The sequence below is a fragment of the Hemitrygon akajei genome, unplaced genomic scaffold, assembly GCF_048418815.1.
Source record: "Hemitrygon akajei unplaced genomic scaffold, sHemAka1.3 Scf000143, whole genome shotgun sequence".
Classification (NCBI taxonomy): Eukaryota; Metazoa; Chordata; class Chondrichthyes; order Myliobatiformes; family Dasyatidae; genus Hemitrygon; species Hemitrygon akajei.
Genome location: NW_027332029.1, coordinates 58163 through 78842, shown reverse-complemented (window position 1 = coordinate 78842; position 20680 = coordinate 58163). Strand labels below are relative to the sequence as shown.

Genomic DNA, 20680 nt, shown 5'->3' with positions numbered 1-20680 from the left:
GACAACGACGTGGAAGAGAATTTAAATCGCCTTAAAAAGTCTCTCCTTTTAAATGGACTGTGAGCATTTTGAACTTTCGGCATATCGCTTTAAGAACTGTGAAGCTGCCGCACAGCAGCTGTTTCCCGGTTACGTTAGTGTTTGTTTACTTTTGGGGGGTTTGTTTTCAGTGTTTAATAAACATGTTATTTGTTATAAAAACCCTTGCCTAACAAACATATATTTATTGTTGCCTGAATACGTAACACTTCTCATCCTCGGTTGACCCAAAAAGAAAAGGCCAAGTTCACTCAAGCAATTCTCATAATGTATGCTCTCCAATCCGGGTAACATACTTGTAAATCTCCCCTGCGCCCTTTTTGTATAGTATCCACATTCTTCCTGTAACAAGGTGACTAGGACTGAACACAATACTTCAAGTGGGGCCTGAGAAACAGTAACATTACCTCACTACTCTTGAACTCAGTCCCATGGATGATGAAGGCCAACACACCATACGCCCTCTTAACAAAACTGTCAACCTGCACAGCAGCTTTGAGTGTCCTATGGACCTGGCACCCATGACCTCCCTGATCCTCCACACTGCCCAGAGTGTCACCATTAATATGTCTGTCTTCAATTTTTACCTCGCAAACTGAACAGCTTTAAAGTTATCTGGATTAAAATCCGCCTTGCACATCTAAGCCCAGTTCTGTATCCTTTCGGTGTTGCAATGTAACCTCTGACAACCCTCCAGACTATTGACAACAACCTTATCATTTCTGTCATCAGCAGACTGACTAACCTACCCTTTTACTTCCTCATCCAGGTTATTTATAAAAATCACAAAGAGGAGGAGTCCCAGAACAGTTCCCTGCGGAATACCCCTGGTTACCATCCTCCATTCAGAATGCATCCACAACCGCCCTTTGCGTTTTATGGGCAGGACAATTCTGGATCCACAAAGCAAGGCTTCTTGGATCCTATGCCTCATTACTTTCTGAATGAGTCTCGGATGGAGAATCTTATCAAATGCCTTTCAGAAAATCTATGTACGCTACATTCACAGGTTAAACTTCATCAATGTGTCTTGTTACATTCTCAAAGAATTCAAACAGATTTGTAAGGCATGACCTGGACCAGGAAATAAGTCTAGGTCTTGATCCATTTCCTGAGCACATCGACCTTTCCTACGATACCTTATGGCATTGAAATATATGCAGCTCAGGACACAAGTCCCACCATACTCAACCTATTGATTCCTGACTTTGTCTGGGGTCTTAACAACATCAGCCTCTTGATTCTTTCAGACACTGTTCTGGCATTCTGGTTTCTATCTCGCTGCAACACTAGGTTAAACACATGTGCAGCATTAACAAATCTTCCTGCTCGATTTTAATCTCCTTCCCTGGAAGAGAGCCTAATGATCCGAAAATCCAACCTAGACAGATATTAAACTGTATAATTGTCTTATTATAGCCTGACTAGCATGTGGCATTGGTGGAGATCCTAAGATTACAACCCCGGTAGTTTTACATTTAACTGAGCATCTAACTGCCAATGCAGAATCCCATCCCTCTTCCTATCCATTTTATTGGTATCTACATGGACCACGACCTCTGGATATTCAACTTCCACTTAAGGGTGCTCAGCATGTGATCCGAGTTGTTCTGGACCCTAGCACCCAGAGGCAACATGCCATCCAGGAATCTCGTTTTCACCCGTAGAACAAGTTCTGTGGTACATAACGAATCCCCTATCACTAAGCTCTCCTCTTCTCTCTACTTCCATTCTGAGTCACAGAGGCAGACCCGTTGCCAAGGAATTCCTCTGCTCGGTCATACGCCCTGCCACAACAATATCCAAAGTGATAAACCTGCTGTTGAAGTGTTGCTCACAGGGGAAACTCGCCTCCCTTTCCACTTCCTGACTGTCACCCAGTTCCAGTGTCCTGCACCTTGGATGTAACTACCTCTCCATATGTGCTATCCAACACACCCTCAGCTTCCTAAATTTTCCAGTGTTCATCCAGTTCTGGCTCCAACTCCTTATCGCAGAATGTTAGAATCTGTGGCTGGATACTTTTTTCGCAGTTGTAATCATCATGGACATTGGAGGTCTCCCTGCCTTCTCACATCCCGCAAGTGGAACATTCCACTGTCCTGCCCAGTATCTCTATTGCTCAAACTGAGAAAATGTAAAGAACGGGAAAAATAGGCTGATCTACATCTTTTTTGCCTTCCCTGAATGAATCCTTTTTGTGCCAGTCTCGAGGATCTAGTCTCAATAACCCTACTCTAACTCTGTTCATTCTAATGAAGGCTGCTCTGCTTACCCTTGTCTTACTTTAATTTGTTCTTGTTAAACAATCCCTAACACTGATTGGCTATTGGTCAAAGCACCAAAAAAAAAACACAACACCATGTGTTGTTGCTTTCAATACTCAATAAGCCAAGTTGAGGGAATTATATCCTCTCACGTTTCTGATCTCTCTGAATGGCCACTACTTCAATCTCCAGAATACTGCCAAGTGTCACTGCCCTTAATACTCGATCAGTGAACCTAAGTGAATTATGTCTGCTCCAGCTTCTGATCTATCTGAAGAGCCACTGCTCAAAGATTACAGAAAGGCATTTACTGTCCTGAGAAAAATTAGGGTGGATAAATCCTCAGAGCCTGACAAGATGTTCCCTTGGACCCTCCGGGAGGTTAATGCAGAAATCACTAGGACCCTAGCAGAGATTTTTAAATCATCCTTCACAACAGGAGAGGTGCTGGAGGATAGTCGATGTTGTTATGCTGTTAAGAAAGGCTTTAAGAATAAACCAAAAAAATAGACACTGGAGATCCTGACTTCAGTAGTGGGAAAGATTTTGGAAGTTATTCTAATGGACCAGATTTATGAGTATTTTGATAAATACAGTCTGATTAAGGATAGTCAGCATGGTTTCACCCTGGCAGGTCAAGTCTAACCAATCTTATATAGTCTCTGAGGAATTTACTGAGAATCTTGATGAAGGCAAGGTAGTAGATATTGTGTCCATAGACTTTAACAAGACATTTGACAAGGTTCTACAAGGGAAGTTAGGCAAGAAGGTTCAGTCGCTCGGCATTCAAGATTAGACATTGCCTTTCTGGGAGAAGCCTGTGAGTGGAAGAAGATGGTTGCCTCCCTGACTGAAGTCCTGTCACTAATGGAGAGCCGCAGAGATTGGTGCTGAGTCCATTGTATTTTGTTATCAATATCAATGATCTGGATTCTAAAGTGGTTAACCGGATCAGCAAGTTTGCTGATGACACCAAGATTGTGGGTGCAGTGGACCCACATGCATGCAAAGGGATCTGCATCAGCTGAAAAATGGGCTGAAAATAGCAGACAGAACTGAACGAAGACAATTGAGAGGTGCTACATTACAGAAGGACCAAATGGCGTAGGACTTACTCAGTGAATGCCGGGGCAATAAGGAGTGCGGGAAGAACAAAGGGATCTGGAAATATAGGACCATCATGCATTCAAAATTATTTCACGGGAAGACAGAGCTGTAAAGAAAGTTTTTCGCATATTGGCTTTTATAGATCAAAGTAGCCATTAATATTAACATTAGTGATCATTATGCCCCCTGGTGGTTATATGTGTATAATTCCAGACAGCTTTGGAAGTTTCTATGTTGCTGCATTATTTGAATAGGGTTTATCTGCCTGGTTGACTTTAATCTGCGTATTTGAATGAAATGTTTCTTACCCATGGGTATGAAAAGAGCTGACCACACAGCAGCACCATCCAGTTTTGTTTTGCCTCTTTTTTCTTCTACTAGCCAGTAGCTGCCCATTTTCATTTTTTCCTTTGTTCTCTCAATACAATAAAAAAAACTGTGAAGCAACAAGTTTTGTGCCTCTTTCCTAACTTACTAAAAAAAATTAAAATCCAACAGAAGCTTTAAAAAAAACAGCAGAAGACATCTCAAAAGCCATAGGGAGAGAAAACATGAAAGATGAATTATAAAGCAGTTGTTAATCAAGGCAACTGAACTTGCTGTGATGTTTAGAAAACACTTCACTTCTCAGTCAAGAGGCTTCTTCAGTTCTGATCCATGGTGGGTAGTTTTCCAGCTTATAAACTCTGTCAGTTGTTTGATTTAGTACTGCTTGGTTTAATACAGTGAACCGGATGACTGAGAACCTTCACAGCCATGAAAAATGAAGGTTAGCTAACCAATAGGGTAAATGAAGATGGAGAAAACAATTAAGATATGTAAGAGTAAAAGAGAGGCGAGTGTGGATATTGGGCCTCTGGAAAATTATGCTGGGAGAACAGTAATGGGGGGCAAATCAATGGTGGCTGACGTTAATAAGCATTTAGTGTCAGACTCCACTGTGGGATTTTCAAAAGGCCTTTGACAAGATGCCACACCTGAGGTTACTTAACAGGATAAGTGTCCAACAAAAAATATAGTAGCATATGTAGAAAACTGGCTGACCGGCTGGAAGCAGAGTGGGAATAGATGAGGTCCTTTATTCTTGTTGGCTGCCTGTAATTAGATAGATAGATAGATAGATAGATAGATAGATAGATACTTTATTCATCCCCATGGGGAAATTCAACATTTTTTCCAATGTCCCATACACTTGTTGTAGCAAAAAACTCATTACATACAATACTTAACTCAGTAATAATATGATATGCATCTAAAACACTAACTCAAAAAGCATTAATAATAGCTTTAAAAAAGTTCTTAAGTCCTGGCAGTTGAATTGTAAAGCCTAATGGCATTGGGGAGTATTGACCTCTTCATCCTGTCTGAGGAGCATTGCATCGACAGTAACCTGTCGCTGAAACTGCTTCTCTGTCTCTGGATGGTGCTATGTAGAGGATGTTCAGGGTTTTCCATAATTGACCGTAGCCTACTCAGCGCCCTTCGCTCAGCTACCGATGTTAAACTCTCCAGTACTTTGCCCACGACAGAGCCCGCCTTCCTTATCAGCTTATTAAGACGTGAGGCGTCCTTCTTCTTAATGCTTCCTCCCCAACACGCCACCACAAAGAAGAGGGCGCTCTCAACAACTGTCCTATAGAACATCATCAGCATCTCACTGCAGACATTGAATGACGCCAACCTTCTAAGGAAGTACAGTCGACTCTGTGCCTTCCTGCACAAGGCATCTGTGTTGGCAGTCCAGTCTAGCTTCTCGTCCAACTGTACTCCCAGATACTTGTAGGTCTTAACCTGCTCCACACATTCTCCATTAATGATCACTGGCTCCATATGAGGCCTAGATCTCCTAAAGTCCACCACCATCTCGTTGGTCTTGGTGACATTGAGACGCAGGTAGTTTGAGTTGCACCATATCACAAAGTCCTGTATCAGTTTCCTATACTCCTCCTCCTGTCCATTCCTGACACAGCCCACTATGGCCGTGTCATCAGCGAACTTCTGCACATGGCAGGACTCCGAGTTATATTGGAAGTCAGATGTGTACAGGGTGAACAGGACCGGAGAGAGTACGGTTCCCTGTGGCGCTCCTGTGCTGCTGACCACTGTGTCAGACCTACAGTCACCCAACCGCACATACTGAGGTCTATCTGTCAAGTAGTCCACTATCCAATCCACCATGTGAGAGTCTACTCCCATCTCCGTTAGTTTGTGCTTTAAGATCTTGGGCTGGATGGTGTTAAAGGCACTAGAGAAGTCAAGGAATGTAATCCTCACAGCACAACTGACCCCATCTAGGTGAGAGAGTGATTTGTGCAGCAAATACGTGATAGCATCCTCCACTCCCACCTTCTCCTTATACGCAAACTGAAGCGGATCCCGGGCGTGCCTGGTTTGTGGCCTCAGATTCTGTATTATCAGCCGCTCCATGGTCTTCATCACGTGCGACGTCAAGGCAACAGGTCTGAATTCATTCAACTCCTTTGGTTGTGGTTTCTTCGGTACCGGGACAATACAAGATGTTTTCCACTGTCTGGGTACTCTTCTCTGATCTAGACTCATGTTGAAGATGCGCTGTAGTGGTTCTCCCAGTTCAGTTGCACAGGCCCTCAGTAATCGTGGGGAAACTCCATCCGGTCCAGCCGCCTTGCTGGTACAGATCTTCCTCAGTTGACCTTCCACCTGTGCAGCCGTAAACCTGGGCGTGGGCCAGGTCTCCTGTGAGTGGCCTCACAGACTAAAACCTATAGAATATCTGAAGTATAGATAAAGTGGGTGTGGAGAGAATGTATCCTACTTTGGGCACGTCTAGGACAAGCATCCAAATGGAGCGGTCTGCAATTAGAGCACTGATGCGGAGAAATTTTTTACTCAGACGGTGTGAAGTTGTAGACTTTTTTGCCACAGGTGGCTGTGGAGGTGATGATGAGATTCTTGATTAATCAGGCTAAAGGCTAAAGCCTACTGGGAGAAGGCAAGAGAATGGGGTTGAGAGTGAAAATTAGTGAACAAGGATTAACTAGCAAAGCAGACTCGGTGGGTGAATGGCTTCAGTCTGCTATTGAATCATATGGTCTTGTGGTAGAGCTACTGGCTCGGATGCTTTGCAACCAAGCTTCAATCCTATGTTCTGATGATATCTGTGAAGATGCTGCATGTGACCACCTTTCACATCCCAAACATAATTTATCCAACTTGGGAAGGAGAAAAAGGGAATGATATGTCTTGCTGAAAGGTCTCAGCCCAGAATGGCGACTGTATTTTCTCCCCCATAGACATTGCCTGGCCTGCTGCTCCTCTGGCATTTTGTGTATACTGCTCGGATTTGCAGCACCTGCGGATTTTCTCTTGTTCATGATATGTTCCTTCCTGGGGTTTGGTTGGGGAAGAAGAGATGTTGGCTCAGTCTGAAGGTTGGAGGATGGGCCATTTCTCTGTATGGAGGTGAACAATTTTACCTAGAGGGGAAGTGAAAGAAGGAGAGGGTAGACAATCTAGTCCTCAGGAAGATAGAGGAGTCTGCTTGGTCCTCATGGGAGGATGAGGGCTGACTCGAGTTTGGTGCTCAGCCGTCACGTCTCAAAATTTTCAACCCCCCCACCCCCACCGTGCATTAATGCAGAATAGTAACGTACCTGTACAATATACTTTGTAACAGCAGTGTGTCGGTTTCAGCCAGTACACAAAGAAAGTACCACAGTTTTTGATCTTGATTGTCCGCTTTACTACGCAGTTGCTTTGCTCCCAGCTGAAGCAGACAGTGCTGTTGACCTCCCCCTCTCCCACGCTGGGATGGCTACCTGAAATGGGGGGTTGTAAACATTGTAAGATACACCTGTCTCCACAGTACAATGGGAAACATGCAACCAGACCCACTGCAAATCCATTGTTTACAACCCACTTTGTCTGATCGTGCTCACTCAGTGTGAGCTGCTGTCCTCCCCACAGCCACACTTAATCTCAGAGGACATCTCCTGTTGATGAGAACTTGTGGGTCCCTGTCCCATGAAACACAAGTCCTCCTTCTGGAGCACTTTGACAACACTGGAGCCATGAACAAGCTGACCCACTGAGACATGATAGGTATACAAGATATTAAGAGGAATAGACAGAGTGGACAGCCTGTGCCTCTTCCCCAGGGCACCACTGCTCAGTACAAGAGGACAGGGCTTTAAGGTAAGGGGAAGGAAGTTCAAGGGGGATATTAGAGGAAGGATTTTTACTCAGAGTGGTTGGTGCGTGGAATGCACTGCCTGAGTCAGTGGTGGAGGTAGATACACTGGTGAAGTTTAAGAGACTACTAGACAGGTAGATGGAGGAATTTAAGGTGGGGGGTTATATGGGAGTCAGGGTTTGAAGGTCGGCACAACATTGTGGGCCGAAGAGCCTGTAATGTGCTGTACTATTCTATGTTCTAAAGAGAATCAGAGACCCTGCCAGCTCAGAAATTGCAGTGGTGATAAGTTGTTAACATTCATGTTGCTTTTATAATTTTTGGATGTGTTTAAATATGAACATCACATAGCCTTAGAAAAGAAACAAGAATTTTTAGTTAATTGCAACATGAAAACTAAGGAATGGGTTTAACTGAAAACATTACAGAGTTTTATCAAGCAGTAGTAAATCAAGGCAACAAAACTTGCTGTGTTGTCTAGAAGAAAGAAAACCCTGTGTTTGTCAGACCTACAAACACACTCAGACGGAAACTCTTCCACACCAGGGATCCTACGCTTATGCACAAACAGAGCAATATTGTGCATGCTTTTCAATGCAATGAGAACTGCACAGATCTGAATATCGGTGCAGCAAAATTATCACTTCACAAGTGGCTGGCCCAATATAGGGGGGCCAAATCTAGACTCGGCTGTATGTCTACACCTGAAGGACAAGGACACTCCTTTGATAAAAATGACAGGAGGATGGGTGATTTGAAAGATGGGTTAATGAGGCCATCTTCATCAAACTGGAAAACCCATCCCTGAACAGAGAAGATTGGGTACAACACTTCCTATCACTACTTACAGTCCTAACATGTCTACACCAGCATACTTCCATTCATGCAGAAGTAAGACTAATAATCCCCTTATTACCTCTAGGACTCTTAACGACCGTCATTGTGATTGTTCTCCCTTTAAACAAATCAGAGTTTATAAGCCGGAAAACTGCCCATCATGAATCAGAACTGAAGAAGCCTCTAAGATGAGTGGTAGAATGTCTTCCAGAAAACACAGTAAGCCTAGTTGCCTTAATTTGCATTTGCTTGAAATGCAATGACCTGGATGACTGAGAACCTTGATAGACATTACAGTTTTATTGAGAAATTACATTGATTTATTAATTACCTCATGAACTGGGGGCTGCTGTGGATTGCATTCAACTCCCTGGGTACTGCTCCTTCACTGAAATTGCACCAGGTCTTATCTGGAGTAGGCTTGACCGGCAGATCCAGAGACCAGCTACGTGTACAAGTGATCACCAGGAAACTGATGCACCACTGCCAGATTCCAAGTGGGACCAGAATTGCAACATGGCTTAAGTGACTGTGGGGAGAATTTCTCAGGAATGTTGAGATCTGTTTTTGTGTCTAGTCTGCCCTACCTGAGAAGTAACCAAGATCGGCTGCTGCACACGACAATCTTACCGTTTAACCAGCCTGGACTTTTCCCGGAGCACTTGTATGGTGGAATGACAGTCTCAGGGATCCTCCAACCACCAGAACTGAAAACAAAAAGCATCAACGTCCTCAACTGAGCATCCACTGAGAGAACGAGCAGAAACTGGAGCCCATTCCATTGGTTCAATATTCTCTCTAATCTCAGGAAGCACTGTTTGATGGAAATAAAATACTCTGCTGATACAGGTAATCCTGAGCAACACTCATGAAATGCTGCAGAAACATAAAAAGTTAGGCAAGGTTCAAAGTAATATATATTATCAGAGTACATACCGTAACCACATACAACCCTGAGGTTCTTTTTCTGCAGGCATATTTAGCAAATCTTTAGAACAATAACTGTAAACGGGATCTGTAAACTGTAAACATCAGGATTGTGAATTGTAAATAAACTGCAAATGCAGATAATAACAGCATTTATTATGCAATAAATGCAATATTGGCAATAAATTAATGGCATTTTCAGCTGAGAACGTTCATCCAAACTGGAAGGAAACAGAGATAGCATGTAGCTGACTCACCCCCTTCTCTCCTCCTTTGCCTCATGTCAATACCATCACCACCCTCTGCCTTCCCACCTCATTCCCTTTACTGAACTGTCCACTCCTATCAGATTCTTCTTCCTCTGGTTCTTGTAACCATCAAATTTAATTGACTTTATTACTTACATCCCTCATATACATGAGGTGTAAAATTCTTCACATTATGTCTTGGCGTAAATGTGTAATGTGCAATTTATAGTAATTTATAATGAATAGTATGTACAACAGGACAGTCAAAATAACATAAAAATACAGTTGTGTTAGCATGAATTAATCGGTCTAATTGCCTGGTGGAAGAAGCTGTCCCGGAGCCTTTTGGTCCTGGCTTTTATGCTGCAGTACCATTTCCCAGATGATAAAAATGGAACAGTTTGTGGTTGGGGTGACTTGGTTCCACAATAATCCTTCGGGTCCTTTTTACACACGTTTCTGTAAATGTCCTGAATAGTGGAAAGTTCACACCTACAGATGTGCTGGGTTGTCCACAGCACTCTCTGCAGTGTCTTGCGATTGAGGGAAGTACTAGGCAGAGATGCAGCCTTTCATCATGTTCTCAATTGCGCCCCAGTAGAAAGTTCTTAGGATTTGGTGGAAAGTGCATTTTTCACCATTCAGCCGGTATGAACAGACCATATGAGATCCTTGGTGATGTTTACGCCGAGGAACTTAAAGCTGTTCATCCTCTCAACCCCAAATCCATTGAAGTCAATAGAGGTTAGCCCGTCTCCATTCCCGCTGTAGTCCACAACTCGTTTGTTTTTGTGACATGACGGAGAGGATGTTTTCCAGTGTTACGATCCAGCAACAATGAATATATAATAGAGACAGTTTTTTTTAATATAACAAATAAAACATTTTTTAAACACTGCTAAATAAAAAATCCAAAAGTAAACAAATGACTAACTTAACCGTTAGTCAGTTGTGATACGGCAACTCGAACAGTTCTTAAAACGATAATGCAAAAACAGTTCTTTAAAATAGTACTGCAAAAAGTCCAAAATAATTTCCAGTCAATTAGAGGAGAGACTTTCCTCGAATTAATTCTCTTTCGTGCCTTTATTGCTGATCCCAGCCGAAGTTTGCTTTGCCGAGGGATTTACAATTGAAGGAAATAAAACGGCTTAAAGGCACTGACCTTTCCTTGGTGAAACTCTGCTTCCAACTCTTTCTGCTTTTTTTTGGCAAAGTAAGCGTTAACACGGACACAGGTTACTAATTCCATGTGCGAAGATTAAATAAAGTTCGAACCTGCTTCACGGCCGACATCAACATTCTTCGATCTTTCAGCTTCCCGAACCTGGACAAATCTTTACTCTCCAACTTGATTTTAACTGGCAGTATTGTAGCAAAACTGCTGACAATCACCTTTGACGTAAGGCAGAAAGCAAAACTCCCCTTTTAAACGAAACTGCGCCATAACATCGGAATACGCAGCAACTTGGGAGTCACTGAACGAATTCAACCACAAACAGCCCCCGTCACAGGGAGGGGTTCTCCTTTTATACCCTGTTGAAAAAACTATCACATGACGTCCCACTGCATGGCCTCAATTACATCATGGTCACGTGACATGTTCAAGATACCAACGGGTACGTAACACTTGACACTGCTGTGTCAGGATTATGACATCGTTGTAGGCTGCCTCATTATTATTTGAGATCAGGCCAATCAGTGCAGTGCTGTCAGCAAATTTAATTAGCAGATGGGATCTGTGATTGTTGACACAGCTATGGGTATATTGAGAGTAAAGGAGGGTGCTCAGGACACAGCCCTTAGGGGTACCAGTGTTGAGGGGCAGAAGTGAGGGAGCCCACTCTTACCACATGCCGGTGATCTGACATGAAATCCAGGATCCATTTACACAAGGCAAAGTGAAGGCCAAGGTCTCTGAACTTCTTGTTGAGCATGGAGAGTTATGCTGTTGAATGCTGAATGCAGTCCAAGAACACCATTCTCACATAAGCATCCCTTTTCTCCAGGCATGTAATAACTGTGTGTAGAGCAGTGGCTACTGCATCATCTGTTGGTCGGTTGTGTTGGTAGGAGGGATGAATTGTAGGGGGTCCAATGTGGGTGGTACTTTGCTGCTAATGTAGTCTTTGACCAGCCACAAAAAACTTACATACTCTTGAGGTGAATGCAGCAGGACGTTCAGTCATGTTACCTTGGTCCTTTTAGATACCAAAGCAATGATGGATGTTTTGAAGCAGGAGGATTTTCCACACAGGGAGAGAGACTAAAATGTTTGTAAACACACCTGCCAGATGCGCTGAGTACTCACCCAGTCTGGTCCTACAGCTTTGTGACTGTCCACTCGTTGGAAACACTTGAGTACTTCGGCCTCAGATGACCAAGCTGCCAGTCGCATCTGCAGTTCTCTTCAGGGGCTCAGAATTGGCAACATCAAATGGAGCACAAAAAAAAAAAATTGCTCATCTTGGAGAGGGGCAGCAATGTGGGAAACTCCACTGTGTTTAGCTTTGAAGTCTGCAATCCCAGCTTCCTCTATTTCATCAATGTCCCATTGCCTGGGAAAGGGGCTGTGAGCGTCCCACTTCCTACGTTTAGTCTCTGCTACATCTCAGACTTCTTGCACCCACTCCCTGCTCCATGCCTGTCACTCATGATCCCACTCTCTGTTTGACTGATGCCGCCATCACTGTTTAGAAACATAGAAACATAGAAAATCGGTGCAGGAGTAGGCCATTCGGCCCTTCGAGTCTGCACCGCCATTCAGTGTGATCATGGCTGATCATCCAACTCAGAAACCCGTACCTGCTTTCTCTCCATACCACCTGATCCCTTTAGCCACAAGCGCCATATCTAACTTCCTCTAAAATATAGTCAATGAACCGGCCTCAACTGTTTCCTGCGGCAGAGAATTCCACAGATTCACCACTCTCCGTGTGAAGGAGTTTTTCCTCATTTCGGTCCTAAAAGGCTTCCCCTTTATCCTTAAACTGTGACCCCTCGTTCTGGACTTCCCGAACATCGGAAACAATCTTGCTGCATCTAGCCTGTCCAATCCCTTTAGAATTTTATACGTTTCAATAAGATCCCCACTCAATCTTCTAAATTCCAGTGAGTATAAGCCTAGTCGATCCAGTCTTTCTTCATATGAAAGTACTGGCATCCCAGGAATCAATTTGGTGAACCTTCTCTGTATTCCCTCTATGGCAAGAATGTCTTTCCTCAGATTAGGGGACCAAAACTGCACACAATATTTTAGGTGCGGTCTCACCAAGGCCTTGTACAACTGCAGTAGAACCCCCCTGCTCCTGTACTCAAATCCTTTTGCTATGAATGCCAACATACCATTTGCCGTTTTCACCACCTGCTGTACCTGCATGCCCACCTTCAATGACTGGTGTACAATGACACCCAGGTTTCGTTGCACCTCCCCTTTTCCTAATCGGCCACTGTTCAGACAATAATCTGTTTTCCTGTTCTTGCAATCAAAGTGGATAACTTCACATTTATCCACATTAAATTGCATCTGTCATGAATTTGCCCACTCACCTAACCTATCCAAGTCACCCTGCATTCTCTTAGCAGCCTCCTCACAGCTAACACCGCCGCCCAGCTTCATGTCATCCGCAAACTTGGAGATTCTGCATTTAATTCCCTCGTCTAAATCATTAATATGCCTGCCATTTTGAAAAGGTCCCGTTTACTCCCACTCTTTGCTTCCTGCCTGCCAACCAATTCTCTATCCACATCAATGCCATACCCCCAATACTGTGTGCTTTAAGTTTGCACACTAATCTCCTGTGTGGGACCTTGTCAAAAGCCTCTTGAAAATCTAAATATACCACATCCACTGGCTCTCCCCTATCCACTCTAGTAGTTACATCTTCAAAAAATTCTATAACTTTCGTCACACATGATTTTCCTTTCACAAATCCATGCTGACTTTGTCCGATGATTTCACCTCTTTCCAAACGTGCTGTTATCACATCTTTGATAACCGACTCTAGCATTTTCCCCACCACCGATGTCAGACTAACCCATCTATAATTCCCCGGTTTCCCTCTCCCTCCCTTTTTTAAAAAGTGGGGTTACATTAGCCACCCTCCAATCCTCAGGAACAAATCCAGAATCTAAGGAGCTTTGAAAAATTATCACTAATGCATCCACTATTTCTTGGGCTACTTCCTTAAGCACTCTGGGGTGCAGACCATCTGGCCCTGGGGATCTATCTGCCTTTAATCCCTTCAATTTACCTAACACCACTTCCCTACTAACATGTATTTCCCTCAATTCCTCCATCTCACTAGACCCTCGGTCCCTTACTATTTCCGGAAGATTATTTATGTCCTCCTTAGTGAAGACAGAACCAAAGTAGTTATTCAATTGGTCTGCCATGTCTTTGTTCCCTATGATCAATTCACCTGTTTCTGACTGTAAAGGACGTACATTTATCTTGACCAATCTTTCTCTTTTCACATATCTATAAAAGCTTATACAGACAGTTTTTATGTTCCCTGCCAGCTTTCTCTCATAATCTTTTTTTTCCCTTTCCTAATTAAGCCCTTTGTGTTCCTTTGTTGGTCTCTGAATTTCTCCCGGTCCTCAGGTGTGCCGGTTTTTTTTTTTGCTAATTTATATGTTTCTTCTTTGGACTTGACACTATCCCTAATTTCCCTTGTCAGTCACGGGTGCACTACCTTCCCTGGTTTATCATTTTGCCAAACTGGGATGAACAATTGTTGTAGTTCATCCATTTGATCTTTAAATGCTTGCCATTGCATATCCACCATCAACTCTTTAAGTATCATTTGCCAGTCTATCTTATCTAATTCATGTCTCATACCTTCAAAGTTACCCTTCTTTAAGTTCAGAAATTTTGTTTCTGAATTAACTATGTCACTCTCCATCTTAATGAAGAATTCCACCATATTATGGTCACTCTTACCCAAAGGGCCTCGCACGACAAGATTGCTAACGAACCCTTCCTCATTGCTCAATACCCAATCTAGAATGGCCTGCTCTCTAGTTGGTTCCTCAATATGTTGGTTCAGAAAACCATCCCGCATACATTCCAAGAAATCCTCTTCCTCAGCACCCTTACCAATTTGGTTCACTTAATCTATATGTAGATTGAAGTCACCCATTATAACTACTGTTCCTTTATTGAACGCATTTCTAATTTCCTGTTTAATGCCATCCCCAACCTCTCTACTACAGTTAGGTGGCCTGTACACAATGCCCAACAGCATTTTCTGCCCCTTAGTGTTATGCAGCACTACCCATATCGATTCAACATCCTCCAGGCTAATGTCCTTCCTTTTTATTGCATTAATCTCCTCTCTAAACAGCAATGCTAACCCAACTCCTTTTCGTTCTTGTCTATCCCTCCTGTTTATCTACAATTTGTCCCATTTCTTTGACCAATAACTCCAATCCCTATATATTCATTCCTTTCTACATGATAATCCCAGACAACCTTATCCATTTCCTCTCCCAGACATACAAAGATGCTTATGGACACTGCCACATTCCTCTAAGAAAATAAATAAATTTTCCTTCGCATTACCATTGTTCCCAGCATATTTTCTGTTTCATTGACTGATATTAGTTTAATTGTCTCTTCCCATTACCTCTTAAATCGGTACCACCCTTCTGTCCGGGTTTCATCATTCATGTATTTACTGCATTCTTCCGATGAACAATCCGTGCTCCTCCAGGGCTGATCCAGGACAGTGTGGTTTACACACGGATCACCGAGTGTGGACTCTGCAGCAGGAGTATGCACAGTGTCAATGGTATAAATAATAATCTTAATTAGCAATATTAATTAAGTGTTGATATTATAACTCGCCTCAACAACCTTAGTTACACTCTCTAAAATAATGGTCACCTTCTCACATAAACACTGCCAGTGCAGTTTCATCTTCCAGCTTTCTTTATGGAATTCTTGACAGTAAAACGGAATCAAACCATGTCGAAACATCCATGATGACAATGGCCGCGCCTCATTCCTATTAGTCCCAACCTGGTCCATAGCCCTTCTTTGCCTAAACGATTCGTACTCAGCTAGACACAAATTCTGTCAGCAGCCACTCTCTGAGGCAGTGCTTTCCAAGCATTTGCTGCTCCATGGGTTAAGATCTCCTTCACAAACACTCTAAACAACTGCTACACATTCCCTAGTTTTATCTACCTCTGATGTATGACCGTAAGCTAGAGGAACAGAATTAGGCCACGTGGCCCATTGAGACTGCTCCACAATTACAAGGTGGCTGATGCTTTTTTCCTCTCCTGCTTTCTCCCCGTATCCCTTCATGCCCTGGCCAATCAAGAATCGATCAACCTCTGCCTTAAATATATGTAAAGATGTCCTCCAGCAACAAGTTCCCGATTCACCACTCACTGGTGGGAGATAATCACCTTATCTCCGTTCTAAAAGGGTGACCGTCTATTCTGAAGGGTGACACTATGCCACGCTGTTCAATCTTGGAATTATTTCCGTTAACCTCCTTTGAACCCTCTCCAGTATCAGCACATCCTTTCTAAAATAAGGTGTCCAGACCCAATTACAATACTCCAAGTGATGCCTTCCTAGCACTTCATAAAGCCTCAACATTGCTATTGTATTCTGGTCGTCCTGAAATGAATGGTAACATTGTATTTACCTTTCTCACCACTGACTCATTCTGGAAATTAACCTTTTGGGAATCCTGTACAAAAGCTCCCAAGTCCCTTTGCACCTCATAATTTTGAATTTTCACTCCATGTAAAAAATGGAGAGAAGTTTTAATTTCTTCTAACAAAGTACACAACCATACACTTTCCAACACTACATTAAATCTGCCACTTCTTTGCCCATTCTCCTAATCCATCTAAGTCCTTCTGTCACTTCTGTACATCCTCAAAACTACCTGCCTCTCCAACTATCATTGAATTGTTTGTAATCTTTACAATGGGCATTAATTCCATGTCATTGATATGGGAAAGGTTACCTACAGCCAACCCTCTCAGTACCCTTACATTTTATTCACCAATATGATATCATTTTTACCTCCTTTGCTCCAGAACATGCCAAACCTCTCAACTCACTCATCATAACTGAAACACACCAGTCTGGCTGTATGCTATTGCATCACTCATGCATTCTTCCCATGTTCAGGTGACCAAAACTACCACCGATATCTGACAAAATCTTTATAAAATTCTGCATTCTGTATCCCCAAATAAGAAAGGTCTGTATCACATCTACATTCACAAATTGCTGCCTCATCATTACCAAAGAATGCCCTCACGTTGTCCTTCAATCCATCCTCATATTCGAACATTCATGATATGCATTAGTCTTATTAATATTCCACACTGTATGTGTAGATGTAAATGTGATTAATAGATTAATCTAAGCTAATCTAAACTGCATTAAATTCCATTTGCTAGACCATGTGTCATCTTCAGACATCTTTACTGTACCAACACATGGATCTCTCTGTGTAGTCTGATAAACTCCAGCACCGTAAAGCACTCACCAATCTTCATGTCATCCGCAAATTTACTATCACACCTCACACGTCTACATCCAAGTCATTCAAGTATATGCATCTCCATTCAACTCAGACTGTGGTGTGTACATGGTACACCCTAGCAGGAGTGGTAGTACAGGCAGATACATTGAGGACATTTAAGAAACTTGGAAACTCATTTGGATGATAGAAAGAAAAGGAAAGTCATGTTGGAGGGAAGGATTGGATTAAAGGCCAGCACAATGTCATGCACTAAAGAGCCAGCACTGATAATGTCCTATGTTCTGGAATTACACTCCATTCCCAGTGATATCCCAGATAACACTGCAGAGCAGATTTACTCGGCAATTGCTGGTACGGGATGTGACAGTTGGGGTTTGAGAAGCCAGTTTGGGTTTCCATGGTCAGAGGCTGCCAGTGGAAAATCTAATGAAGAGACAAAGTAATGAGTTTCATACACAGAATAAGTACGAAGAAATCAGTTTCCAAGGCTGAAGTGTCTAAGATGGGAGACCTAGAATTCAGCTGAGGAATATGAGTTTTAGAGGGGATACCAAAACTAAATTCTTATCACCCAGAGAGAGTCTGCAGTCTGAAACACAATACCCGCATTGTTGGTGAACAGATACTCATTGAGGACTAGGCCACCACTTGTGTTTCTTGGCTTTGTGGCTGCCTGTGAGAAGATGAATATCCAGTTCATAGATGGGCCACATACTTTATCATAAATATATTTTGATCTTTGAAATTGCCAAGACATTGTTGGCCTGAACAAAATGTTGGTAAATGGAATAGCAAACTGTGGTCAGCATGGATATGAGGGGCTGAATGGCCTGTTTCTGGTCTATTAGAAATGGGTAGAGTCAAAAAGTATGTTGGACTGAGACAAAAATATCTATGACTGTAGCTTTGACCTCAATAATCAAAGGAAAGTGTATTGAAACATATCTTCTCACCTCAGAGATTACATTCTCTCCAGCCCTTTATCTTTCCTAGCTACCTGGCTTCACCTATCATCTTCCCGCTTCCCACCCCCACCTTTTTATTTGGGGTCTTCCCCCTTCCTTTCCAGTCCTGAAGATGTCGACTTAAAATGTCGACTGTTTACTCCTTTTCACAGAAGCTGCTTGACCCACTGTGTTCCGGTATGTGGTGTGTGTGTTGCTTTACACACATGTTCAGACATTTATGAACTGTACAAAAATACCAGATGAATCATGACTGAACAGAAGGAAGGGTAGAAAAAGTGCCAAGCTTTGGAATGTGATTGAGAGCACAGTCTTTAATCAGCATGTGGCAAACTGAACAGGAGAGGAGGTGGTTCTGAATTTACAGATAAACTATGTCAAACAGAGACATTGCAACTGATATACTGTGCAGGGGATGGAATAAACTGGAGAGAGCTCAAATGCATTTCAAAAAGGATTAAAACTGGAATAGATCCAGGGACAAAGGAAATGGAGAGCTGTCAAAATTATTTAAAGATGAGATGATGAAATGCAAAGAGAGTAACATCCCAAATGAGAACAGGTGTAAAGCCCATTATCCATGTATGTTTATCAAGCACTGATGGATGAAGCAATAGGGAGGACCTAAGGACAGGTACTGACAGCTGATGACCAGACACGAGCAAAACTAAGATTAAAATTGAAACTGGAATGGCAAAGTTTGCAAGAAAGCACATTCAGCACCTTTTAATGATGGATTGATATTGAATTTGGGTCCTGTTAGTGACCATCAATGGAGGGAACAAGATACAAGTAAATACCTCAACCACTTCCTTTTATCAGTCTCTGTGTAAGATGGGACTGACGTTAGCATTTCACTAAATGCTAACGTAAAGCTGATGCAGGATCTTCAACCTGAAATTTTATGATCGCAATCAGGTTTAATGTCACTAGTAGACAATGTTATGAGATTTGTTGTGTGTCAACAGATTTGGTTCAGAATGTTGTTTACTTCAATTGTTTGTATGATTTGTTGTTTTTTTTCTTCCCCTTGTGCATTAGGTGTCTGTTTTTATTTTGTTTTATTTGCATTCTTTTTTTAAAAAATGGGTCTTGCATTGACCTGTGAGCAAACCAGTCTTAAGTTTGTATAATTTGTACATTCTTTGATAATAAATGTAACTGCTTGACTTGAAATTTGTTGCTCTGTGGCAGCAGTATGTTGCAATACATAAACATTTATTTACTCTAATTGATCATTCTCATTAAGAAGTTAAATTAGTACACAAAAAGAGAAATAAACTAGTAAGGTTGTGTTCATGAGTTCAAAGTGCATTCAGGAATCTGATGACAAGGGGAAGAACCTAGTCCTGAATTGTTGAGAGTCTGAATTGCCTTCAGACTCCTGTTTCCCCATGTTACTGGTGTCACCAGCAGTTATACTGTAATGAAGGAGAGGATACATCAAAGTTGCAGGAACTTCATGTTGGAAACCTGCTAGACCGGCACAAAGTCCATCCTGTCCTTTAAATGAGGCATGAGAGGAAATAGGGCAAGCTGTATTTCCAGTGCTCAAGATATAATAAAATATGGTACGGACATAGGGTATGATGTTGACAAGATATAATAAAATATGGTACGCACATAGGGTATGATATTGACAAGATATAATAAAATATGGTACGGACATACGGTATGATGTTGACAAGATATAATAAAATATGGTACGCACATAGGGTATGATATTGACAAGATATAATAAAATATGGTACGGACATAGGGTATGATGTTGACAAGATATAATAAAATATGGTACGGACATAGGGTATTATGTTGACATGATATAATAAAATATGGTACGGACATAGGGTATTATGTTGACATGATTCCAGTGTACAGATGTGGCATGGTAATTGCAATGACACAATGATTCATTGGCTTTAGAAAACCATTTGAAATAGTTGGAAGTGCTAAAGGTGGTAGTTGGTTGGGGTGTAAGTTCATCAATTGCAGTCATCAACAGATTCATCTGTTGTCGGCCCCAATCAACCCATACTCCACTCTCCCCTCCTACCCCTCCTCAGAGACCCCATCCTGCTCTCATGACTACACCCACCCCACACCTGAAACTACCACGGAGAGCTTCACAACTGAACAGGTGAGAAGACAGCTGAAACGTCTCCACCCAAGCAAGGCTGCAGGCCCGGATGGTGCCAGCCCAAGGGTGCTCAATGCCTCTGCCCGCCAGCTATGTGGAGTACTTCACCATGTCTTCAAGCTGAGCCTGAGTCTCCAGAGGGTTCCTGTGCTGTGGAAAACGTACTGCCTCGTCCCTGTACCGAAGATGCTGTGCCCCAGTGGCTCCAATGTATACAGACCAGTGGCATTGACCTCCCACATCATGAAGACCCTGGAGAGACTTGTTCTAGAGGAGCTCCGGCCTATGGTTAGGTCACAATTAGACCCCCTCCAGTTCGCCCATCAGCCCCTACTAGGAGTTGAGGATCCCATCGTCTACCTGCTGAACTGTGTTTACGCCCACCTGGACAAGCTGGCGAGCACTGTGAGGGTCATGGTTTTTTGACTTCTCCAGTGCGTTCAACACCATCCGGCCTGCTCT

General features: G+C 42.6%; 1 protein-coding gene across 1 annotated transcript in view; it reads right to left on the bottom strand.

The window, feature by feature from the left end:
* LOC140723876 (uncharacterized) overlaps positions 1-20680 on the bottom strand; it is a 60231-nt gene that overhangs the window by 27918 nt on the left and 11633 nt on the right. The window contains exons 5-7 of the mRNA XM_073038422.1: positions 15227-15362; positions 9052-9128; positions 7046-7210 (exon numbers count right to left, since the gene is read on the bottom strand). Coding sequence (XP_072894523.1) covers positions 7046-7210; positions 9052-9128; positions 15227-15362 — 378 coding nt within the window. The remainder of the gene's footprint in view (positions 1-7045; positions 7211-9051; positions 9129-15226; positions 15363-20680) is intronic.